This window comes from Sinocyclocheilus grahami, unplaced genomic scaffold (assembly GCF_001515645.1).
Source record: "Sinocyclocheilus grahami isolate Dianchi unplaced genomic scaffold, SAMN03320097.WGS_v1.1 scaffold252.1, whole genome shotgun sequence".
Classification (NCBI taxonomy): domain Eukaryota; kingdom Metazoa; phylum Chordata; class Actinopteri; order Cypriniformes; family Cyprinidae; genus Sinocyclocheilus; species Sinocyclocheilus grahami.
The window spans coordinates 6997-18668 of NW_015505431.1; the positions used below are offsets into that span (position 1 = coordinate 6997).

An 11672-nucleotide genomic window follows, 5' to 3' on the forward strand; every position below is an offset into this window, starting at 1 on the left:
AATAAATGATTGTAATTGCATTTATCTGTCTGTCACGTTTTTCTTATACTGTACAGAAATGTTTAGGTTTATAGGTAGGAGTGGGATTAGCGACTATACATTTTTTTAATGCTACATTGTTACTAAAATGGTTAATTTTCTGCATATTTCGGTCATTTACGTTTTATCCTTTCATATTCGCTGTAAAATGGGTAGGTTTAGGTTTTGAAGGTAGGTTAAGGGGTCTAAAATCTAAATCGCTTATTGATAAAATGATAGAAAATGCATTTTCGCTATAACATGGGTAGGTTTAGGTTTAGGGGTAGGTTAAGGGGTCTAAAAATCTGAATCGCTTATTTAATACCTACGTATAAACACGAGACCAGGCTGGTGGCACAGATGTTGATGCATCACGAACTGCTGTGCTCATTCAGACCTGACTTTGAATCCAACCCAATTCATGTCCTGATTCCCTCATGTCTAATCTAATAAATCTAAGACAGCAGTGTGTCTGTGGTGTATTTCTGAGAGTTCACTGGTTTTACCTGTGACATCAAGCTGAGCTCCAGGAATCACTGTCCATTGTTTATTCTGTGCATCTCTAAATCTGCAGTAGTAGATGTGTTTATCAGCTTCTGTTACACTCGTCAAAGTGATACTGTAAGTGTCTTTATATTCACTGACACACTGAACTCTTCCTCTCTTTTCTGGGTCTGAACACAGGTTCGGTGGATCTCCATCAGTTACAGCAGTTTTGGTCCAGAAGGCTGTTGTGAGCTTATAATACCCAGTATATGTTGAAGTACAGGATAATGTCACTGTTGATCCCTTTAATGCACAAACATATGAAGGGCTATAATTCACTCCCCAATCCAGCAGACCATCAACCCCTGAAACACAGAAATGAAGAAAATAAATAAAGCAACAAACACAGAAATCTTTCGTTTTCTTCTGCACCTAAAGTCGCCGAAAGTGCTCAACTCGCTGCAACTTAAGAAAACACATGCAAATAGAAAAAGCACCAGCAAATTAGGAAAACATCTTCATCAGTTTGACAGCACATGTGCTGCAAATACTCGCAACACAACTAAATACAGAAACACAACGGGAGGACCCCAACAAAACCATGCATTTATTATAGTAAAAGTGTAGTAACCATGTTTTCTTCTTCTTTTCTTTTTTGCCATTTGTATAACCACAGTTGTATAATTACCATGGTTAAACAATGCTAGTGTAGCAAAACCATGGTTCATTTGTGGTTACCATGGTTTAACTATCCCAGAGAGCAAGAGAGCAGGTGAAAACCATTGAATCAATTTTAAAAAATAGTTGATTTGTCAATGTTAATGGCATTGAATTAATATCACTTTTGCACCTGCAATTAATGTTGAAAAAATGTTGACATTTCAACAGAACAGCATTATTGTGATCAGTGTTTGCTTTAGTTGGGCTCTTGACTCTTGCTTTTCATTAAGTGAATTCACTTTCAGTCCTTACAAGAATGTTTCAATATAAACACTTATGCGTTAACAAAGAAAGAGATGTTTTAAAGTTAAGTTGGAGTAGATTACTCTTTGTGATGGGTGTCAAGCTGTGATAAAGTTGAGATATAATACTAAAAAGTGTTGAAGTTTATTTTTCATTACTGATGTAAATGTTCTGTTTCACAAATGCAAAGATTCTGTGGCAAAACATACAGAAAGATTTAGACATCAGCACTCATCATATAAACCTTAACAATGGTGACAATCATCGAACTAATTCAGATAAACAGATCAACTGCAATGCATGCTGGGAGTCATGAATGAGTTTTGTACTATGTTGATACCCAGCATGCATTTCAGCATAAAATCTTCTTTTGTTGAGTTTCATATGCTGATTCTTGATGTCTAATTGATTCAGAGCTTTAATTAGGTTTTTTGTATTTTCTGTTAATTCATGTTGTAAAAGTTAGCCTGTTTATATAACCTTTAACAGTTACAGTAATTGTGTATTTTGTCAGCTTATTTAGGCTAATTATATCAACAACAAAAAAAGGAATCGTATGATCAGGAAGTTAAAATAAACAAAAATCTCACCTTTCAGAGCAAACATTGATAAGCATGTCCCAGCCATGTTTGTCACTTTGCGGTTCCCTAGCTTAAACGTTTGGGTTTGTGTTGTGAGTTTGCAGCGTGTTTCTATATTTGGTCGCATTGTGAGTATTTGCAGCACGTTTGTTGTCAAGTTGATGAAGATGTTTTCTTAATTTGCAGGTGTTTTTTCTTTATTATTATTTGCATGTGTTTTTTCAGTTGCAGTGCGTTGAGATCCGGACCCTGTATGCACCTTTTACAACACACTAGCAAAGATTTTAGTTGGTGTCTAGACTCACAAACTCATTCAAATAAAACAAAAGTGAAATAATTCACTGATGTTAATGAATCAGTTTGTACTCACACCCTACTTGAAGATAAACAGGTGGAGACTTCAGACGTTGATATCCTGAAACAGCACACTGATAGTTTCCTGCATCATGACGACTGACTGACCGCAGCTGAAGCTGATTCACTGTGATGATTCCTGTACTTAATCTCTGTGTGTTTCTGTACCAGATGAATGTTGTTTGTTGAGGCAGAGAGCAGCTGCTTTTACACATCAGACGGACTGAATCTCCCTCTTTCACACTCTGCTGTGTCTCCACCTGCAGATCTGACAACAGCAACAACTCACTGATTCACAATCAGACTAAAAAATACATAATTTAGTGTTATAATAATTGAAATTTTAAGAGGATGAAACTAGAAAAGAATAATGCATTTGCTTTTATCCAAAGTGTCTAAACATTGCATCAGTGCATGTATTTCCTGGGTATTGAACCCATGACTTTGGCATTACTAGCGCTCTGCTTTACTGTTTGAGCTCCTGGAATAACAGGTGACATAATGTGTGTTTATGTGTCTGTGGTGTATTTGTGAGAGTTCACTAGCTCTACCTGTGACATCCAGCTGAGCTCCAGGAATCCCCGTCCATTTTCCACCCTCAGTGTTTGTAGTGAATCTGCAGTAGTAGATGTGTTTATCAGCTTCTGTTACACTCGTCAAAGTGATTCTGTGAGTGTCTTTATAATCACTGACACACTGAACTCTTCCGCTCTTTTCTGGGTCTGAACACAGGTTCGGTGGATCTCCATCAGTTACAGCAGGTTTGGTCCAGAAGACTGTTCTGAGCTGATGATTATGAGGATATTTTAAAGTACAGGACATATTCACTGTTGATCCCTTTAATGCACAAACATATGAAGGACTGTAATTCACTCCCCAATGCTGCTGACCATCAACCCCTGAAACACAAAACACAGAAATGAGAACTATAATTAGGCTTTCAAACACATGAATCTTTCATTTTCTTTTAGATTTCAGCTGATGTCTAACTTTACAAACTCAATTCAAAAGAAATTAAAAAAAATTATAAAGGTGTGTGAATAATTCACTAATGTTAATGAATCAGTTTGTACTCACATCGTACTTGAAGATAAACAGGTGGAGACTTCAGACGTTGATATCCTGAAACAGCACACTGATAGTTTCCTGCATCATGACGACTGACTGACCGCAGCTGAAGCTGATTCACTGTGATGATTCCTGTACTTAATCTCTGTGTGTTTCTGTACCAGATGAATGTTGTTTGTTGAGGCAGAGAGCAGCTGCTTTTACATCTCAGAGTGACTGAATCTCTCTCTTTCACACTCTGCTGTGTCTCCACCTGCAGGTCTGACAGAACAACAGCAACAACTCTATTTCTCTATTTCTCTATTTCACCATCATCTTACAGTGATAGTTCACACAAAAACAAAACTGCTGTTATTCTAAAGCCATGTGTCCTCCTTTCTTTTTCAGAACACATTGTTAAAAAATGTCCTGCTTGAGATTATCCGTTTAATAGCAGTTCAATTCGTGTTTACATGTATCATACTTTTCATAACACAAAATCATTTCAAAGCTTTACAGCCGATGCATGCTTCAATGAAACAATGTCTTTGCAGCCAAATAAATAATCTAGCATTACTTCCTTTAATCTCTTCCTTTATTTTCTTTTAATCACGTGACTGTCAAGACAAAAACTAATCTCTTCTGGCAACAACATAATATCATATAACAATAATGTACAGCTCTAACATAATGCAAGTCATGTTCAGTTAAACAGATGAAATGAAATGTGAATGGTGACCTTCTTCAGGCTTTAAAAACAGGATGCAAAAGCATTCAAAAACACTCATGCAACTCATATTTTATATTCCAAGTGGATTCTCTAAATGGTGCGCACTTGTTCAATGACAAGAACTGTTGCGAGATCAAGATTTTGAAGCTGATTCACTGTGATGATTCCTGTACTTAATCTCTGTGTGTTTCTGTACCAGATGAATGTTGTTTGTTGAGGCAGAGAGCAGCTGCTTTTACAGATCAGACGGACTGAATCTCCTTCTTTCACACTCTTCTGTGTCTCCACCTGCAGATCTGACAACAGCAACAACTCACTGATTCACAATCAGACTAAAAAATACATAATTTAGTGTTATAATAATTGAAATTTTAAGAGGATGAAACTAGAAAAGAATAATGCATTTGCTTTTATCCAAAGTGTCTAAACATTGCATCAGTGCATGTATTTCCTGGGTATTGAACCCATGACTTTGGCATTACTAGCGCTCTGCTTTACTGTTTGAGCTCCTGGAATAACAGGTGACATAATGTGTGTTTATGTGTCTGTGGTGTATTTGTGAGAGTTCACTAGCTCTACCTGTGACATCCAGCTGAGCTCCAGGAATCCCCGTCCATCATTAGTTCCACAGAGGTGGAGCTGGACATCCAGAGAGGGGAAACTGGAGGCCATTTGGCTCAGCAGTGAGCAGTACTTGGCTTAAAGTGATAGTTCACTCAAAAATGAAAATTCAGTCATTATTTATCACTCTGCTGTTGTTCTAAAGCCGTTCATGACTCCTTTCTTTTTCAGAAGATGTTAACAAATGTCCTGCGAATGATTGTCCATTTAATAGCAGTTCAACTCTTGTTTATACTGTAAAAAAAGTTTGTTAAATTTACAGAAAAATAACGGCAGCTGTGGTTGCCAGAACTTTACCGTGAAAAATATGGAAGCAACATTTTAGGTTTTATAGAACTGTTTAAATTTACAGTGAAAAACAGTATTTCATTAACTGATACGATGTTAATATGCAAACCTTTGAATTAACTCACTTTATTTGCAGAAACCGACTGCACTTAACGTGGCTAACTAGCATTTGTCTATAAATTAATATTTACAATGTTTAAATAATGCAAGCATATGGGTAACGAGAACTATTCTGCTTAAAACCATGAAGAAAACTCTACTGAATTATGCAAAGTTATTAAAACCATCATTTCAACACAAATCTCTTCCAATTAACAACAGCACACATTCATGTGTGATTGAAATTATTAAAGAGATTCACACTACAGCTATAACTACACAGTTACTGCCTTTAAACAAAACATCAAGCAGTTCAACAGCAATGTTACTCTGTCCGTCCTTTACTTAAACACAGGCTCTGCTCTCCAGCACAATGGTGACCCACAAAACACAACAGGAAGTTGACTGTTTTCTTTTCTTGATTTTACGGTGAAATACCGGCAGCTGTGGTTGCCAGTAATCTAATGTTTTTTTACAGTTTGCATTCATAAATTAAATTAACAGTATATTTCTGTTAAAAATACAATTCACAGTGTTTTTTTTTTCATCTCACACATTTAACCCCTTTAATCCCACAGCAAAATCCTCAGTTTTAAAGAGCACTTATATGTGTCCATACTACAGAGTGTTGAAGTGACACTGAAGCGGTGATGAAGTTAATGAGATAATTAAATGAGGATTGAGCATTAGTGATGAACACCTGTTAACAAGCAGAATCACTGAAGGAAAGAGAAACAAGAGCAGAGAAATACAACTTACAGCCAAAGCCAAAGATGAAATCAACTGAAAATAAAACACATTAAATTGATCAAGATCTCAGCAGAGGAGGATTAAACAGCATCACCAGCTTCTTATTACTAACCAGTGTGACTTTATTTCTGTCATATGTGTACACAAGCTCTTATTGAGATTTTAGGTGTTGTACTTTAATTTGAAGTCACCATAATGGCGATCGGTGTTTGCTTTAGTTGGGCTCTTGAACCTTGACTTTTTAAAAATAGTTTTTCGTTGGTTGTTTAAATTAGCCGTGTTTGTTTAACGCAGTTTTTATAGCAAGAAAAGCCTAACGTATCTATGATCAGATAAAGCTGGTGTTTGTGATGTCAAGACTATCCTGAACTGGTCTGATTCACTGATCTCAACTAATGTTTTATATTTTATTAAGTGTGTGATATATTGCTAATACTCTTGAGTTGCACCACTGATACCGCCACAATCTCTGTGAAATGTTCCTAAGCACTACATGCACAAATAAAAGTTTCAAGCTACAGCAGCACTTGAACACACACAGACATCAACATTCAGCCTATGAATCTCAACATTGGTGACAATCAAAAAAAATAAAAATGCATGCTGGGAGTTTTGTACTGGCACCCAGCATGCATTGCGGCATGGTTTTATTAAAACATTATAAAAAATGTTTTATTAATAGTCACCATTGTTGAGATTCATGTGCTGATTCTTGATGTCTGTGTGTGTCTAAAAGCTACTGTAGCTCTAAAGATTTATAACTTCCTTCACATCAACATTTCTTGTAGCGTCATATTAGTACCATATATTAAAGATTAATTTACCCATTAAATTAGACACAAGCTGAGATCAGTAAATCAGGTCAAGCAAAATGAAATCATCATTACTTCATCATTAATGATTATTAAAACCACTTCATTGCAATTTCTCTCAGTTTTTCTTGTCATAACAAATGTGTTTTGCAAACACAGTAACCATAAAGAGTCAAGGGTCAAGAGCCCAACTAAAGCCACCACTGATCGCCAAAATGGTGAGGCCAAACAAAACATTTCCAATACAAAATACACCTCTGTTAATTCTCAAAAAAAAATTGTAGATATATGACAGAAATAAAGTCAAACTGGTTAGTAATGAGTTAAGCTGGTAATGCTGTTTGTGGAGTTGTTTAATCATCATCTGCTGTTTTATTTCAGTTGATTTCATCTAAGTCTGTGTCTGAAGTCAGTTGTAGTTCTTGTGTTGCTCTTTTCTTCAGTGATTCTGCTTGTTAACAGCAGCTGTTCATCATTGGCTGAGTTCACTCATTAGTGTTCATTCTCTGTCAGGTGGACTGTATTAGTAAACTCATGTAGGGAATAGTGAATGAGGGTGTAGGGTGTGATTTCAGACACAGTCTCTGTGTGTCGCATCAGAGGCTATTGAAAACAAAGGTTAGATCTATTAGTTATTCACCGTATATAGTAAGGAAACTTACTGTTAATCATTTAATAGGTTTTTACTGTGGCATTTTTACAGTCTTTTACCGTTAATATCACAATAATTTTTTATAGTGTATGTATAGCACGTTTCACAACACAAAATCATTTCAAAGCAGATTCACAATCAATGTCTTTGGGCCCAAATGAACACGGAATCTAGCATTACTTCCTATAATCTCTTTCTTTAGTTTCTTATAATCACAAGTGACTGTGTCAAGACAAAAACTAATCTCCTCTGACAAAAAGATAATTTCATATATCAGTAAAATACAGCTCTAAGTTAATACAAGTTAAACAGATGAAATGATATGTGAATGTGAATGGTGACCATCTTCAGGCTTTAAAAACAGGATGCAAAAGAATAAAAAACACTCCCATGCAACTCATACTAAATATTCCAAGTGACATACGACTGGTTTTAATGAGAAAGAAACTGTAATGTAATTGATTTTATTTTATTTTTTTATTTTTTATTATTACAAGCAAGCTCCTTAGATGCTGTGTTTCAGATCTTGTTTTTGATTTCTCAAAATAGTTCACACTGTTACAATTATCAGCAGGAGTGACCATGAGCTCTGCTAGAGGGCACTCCACCCCTTTACCGTCATTACTCACCCCGGACTCCATTTTCCAGGTTCCCTCTGCCCAGGAACTCATTATCTGTTAACACCTGTTTCGTATACGGAGGACTATTTAAGATGCACACACACACTCAGATTGCTGAGTATTGTTAACCTGTAACGTCTTTTGTGTTTTCTGTCTTGCCTGTGGTTGTCATCCTTTGACTGTTTACCTGGTTTCCTGTGATTGTTTGCTGCCTGCTTTGTGGATTACTCTTTTGAGTCTGGCTTGGATTATATTGTTTGCTGGTTTTCGATCCTGCCTGTTTGACCACGTCTTTTTAAAATAAAGCCTGCATTTGGATCCACCAACTCCATTGTCATGCCTCCACGTTATACGCAAACGTATGCAGTAACAAGAACTGCTGCGAGGTCAAGATTTTTTGCTAAATAAGAAATGACACTTCAGTTTGCTCCTTTGTTTCTTGATGAACCCTATCACACAGCTTCAGAACACTTGGCAATGTAAGTCAAAAATCATGTTATTTTACTACAGTTTTGAAACATTTTTTAAAGCATGAAGAAGTCATCTTCACCTTTTATAGTCATTATATGAATTAGTACTCATTTAATTTAACATTTCTCTTTGTATTCAAAAGAAAGAATGTCATTCAGTAGGAGTTACATGATAAAGTGCTTGATGTGTGTGTTTGTGTCTGTGGTGTATTTGTGAGAGTTCACTAGCTCTACCTGTGACATCCAGCCGAGCTCCAGGAATCCCCGTCCATGTTCCTCTGTTTGTAGTGAATCTGCAGTAGTAGATGTGTTTATCAGCTTCTGTTACACTCGTCAAAGTGATTCTGTAAGTGTCTTTATATTGAACTCTACACTGAACTCTTCCACTCTTTTCTGGGTCTGAACACAGGTTCGGTGGATCTCCATCAGTTACAGCAGGTTTGGTCCAGAAGGCTGTTGTGAGCTTATAATGATGTGGATGGTTTAAAACACAGAACATTTTCACTGTTGAACCCTTTAATGCACAAACATATGAAGGACTATAATTCACTGCCCAATACTGCTGACCATCAACCCCTGAAACACAGAACTGAGAAAATTAGGTGGTTTTTCAGGTGTTTTGAACCAATGCATATAAATTATCTTTTCATTTTGAACATTTTTATATGTTAGCTGACAGCGAAACACTCATGTCCGTTTAAGAGCTACAAAGTGTGAAGAGCTCAATCAGCTTTTCACGAGTGTTAAAGTGTCTGTTTAGTGACTGAAACTGAAGACTCACCCGCAGTCATGATCACCAAGATCAGAGGAAGAGACGTTACGAGTGACGTCACCATAGTGATTTCTGTAATCATAAAACAATTATGACATTATGAGCATCATCTATACAACATCATAAACTTTATTGTGTTGCTAATCAATAGACAGAGATCATAATGACTTCAGATTAATTCACTGCTCATTGAAGGCTTGACGTGCGCTGATGTTTCTCATGTCAGGCCTTGTGTGTCTAAAGAGCTTCACACAATATTTACATATGTATCTATATCAAATATTCAGCTTCTGGAGTTAATATCAACTCATGACCACATTTTTACAAATAATCTGTTGTAGCCCTATTATTTTACCTAATGTTAAATAAAATGGTCTTACCGCGCTGCTGTGTCAATGTCTGAGGGTCGACACCCAAATGACAAAAATATCAGCAGCTTAAAGAGTCAAATGACTAGTTTTCACACTTGAAAATGCAGTTAAAAATATTTCTCTTCCTCTTCCTGGATATGTGTGACGCCATCTCAACTACATAAGCACAACTCGAAAAGTCTCCAGATCCAAACAAATAAGAAGCTTTAGAATTCACTGTAGTTAAATCTTTGTGAGAGAACGTGTGAAACATGAGAGAAAGAACTGTGTAAAGATGCTCATTATGGCTGCAGGAGCGTCTGAGTGGGTTTTTAAGAGATGAAAGTTTAGAACTCTTAGATTCACTTCCTCTTTCTGACTCAAACTCTGAGTTTAACACATGGAGCGATGGTGCAGCACAACCTCATGTACCACAATCATGAGCAAATACACTGTGTTTCAGTGGGTCAGAGCCAGTCTCAGAGAGACAACACAAGCACTTACACTACCAGACTGACAAAACATCAAGTAAAAATAGTATTGTTCTTCTAAAAGAACTGATCTATTGAAAGATTCCCAAAAATGAAGAAACTGGGATTACTCCAATCTTTTCTGCACTTCCATTGACTTTACTGTCATCTAGTGGTCAAACAGATGAAGCGCATCTTGCTGCCTCTTACAGCAGTCTGACTGTTAGACAACATGCTGATATTAGAAGCAATAAAAGGTCATTACATGGGTTTGGTTTAGGTTTAGGTTAAGGGGTTAATACACAGTTATTGCCCAGTTATTATCTTTTGACAAAGAAAAGGGTAAAAAACACAGTACAAACACATATCAAACACACTGACTTGTTTTAGCAGTTTCAGCAAAATGGAAAGTCAACTAAGACCATCTAAATTCACTTTTAAGATCAGGGACAATGAGAAGCAAAAACAAAACAAACTAGGTTATTTTCACTCGGTTCATTTTGAATTTGGACTCTAAACCAACTGACTGACTGTTCAAAAAAAATCTGTTTATTTGATCTATTTATTACATAATTCATTGGATGAGATTGGTAGCAATGAGGTTTAAGACAGCAAATATTACACAAAGCAAATACACATTTAACTTATATATTTCTCAAACATATATTTGTCAAACATGAAAAGCATATCACTTTGGAAGGTGAGTAAATGATGGCCAAATGTTGTAAATGGGGTTATTTTGCTCTAAAGATTCAAAATACTGAAGTTGAAAATGAAACCTTGTGATTTAAGATTGAATATCAGCTGTTTGAAACTCACTTATAAACTGATTGCATAAAACACAATATCAATATCACACACTGGGGCTTAAAAAAGATCACAAATAAGTGTATCTCATGCAAACTTTAGCAACACTTAGCATGTGAGCATCATTGAACAGCAGCTGCACTTTACACAATTCAACTTACCGCACACACATCTACAGATGAGGATGTGGAACAACATCTAGTGTCGTATTCAGTGCAACATCTTCAGGATTTCCTCAAACACCACAGATCTAGAGACCGAAAGCAATCATTCTGTGTTGGAAGGTTGGAAAATAATGAAGAGATGCAGTACAGTGTCATGCAAATGTCTTAAATTAAAGATTAAACTAGAAATACATTGCAGGATTATACTAACTATTGATAATATAAATCATGAAACCAGAAATATCTGAGAAACTGCGTGTGTGTGTGTGTGTATCATTTATTATCTATGCAAAGCGCACTGTTTTTCTCCACCTCTCTCTCTTTTTGCAAGCATACACATGCAGTACAGAAACACATGCACACAAAAACGTGTCTTGTTGTCAACTTATTGCTATTTAAGTAAATACAAGATAGATTTAAATCTTCAGTATTATTTTTTGCAAATTTACTTTGTACATTAAAGCTATACTTATATAGCTAACTTATATATTAAACATATTCAAAGCTCATGTTTTTTTACAACTTCAAAAGCATTTAAGCTACCCTGCTCAATTATACAGTAACTTGAACAAATAAGCACAAATCCAGCTGCCATACCAAACAGCACCACAGGGGGGG

General features: G+C 36.1%; 1 protein-coding gene and 1 long non-coding RNA gene across 2 annotated transcripts in view; one reads left to right on the forward strand and one right to left on the reverse strand.

Moving 5' to 3' along the window:
• LOC107598462 (B-cell receptor CD22-like) overlaps nt 1-8783 on the reverse strand; it is a 12155-nt gene extending 3372 nt beyond the window's left edge. Inside the window, exons 1-3 of the mRNA XM_016289804.1 lie at nt 8726-8783; nt 2419-2670; nt 525-869 (exon numbers count right to left, since the gene is read on the reverse strand). Coding sequence (XP_016145290.1) covers nt 525-869; nt 2419-2617 — 544 coding nt within the window. The 5' untranslated portion in view covers nt 2618-2670; nt 8726-8783. The remainder of the gene's footprint in view (nt 1-524; nt 870-2418; nt 2671-8725) is intronic.
• LOC107598464 (uncharacterized) lies at nt 1766-6637 on the forward strand. The gene is made up of 3 exons (XR_001610563.1): nt 1766-1844; nt 2337-2339; nt 6620-6637. It is a non-coding gene; the product is annotated as an uncharacterized lncRNA (long non-coding RNA).
• Nucleotides 8784-11672: the final 2889 nt, after the last annotated feature.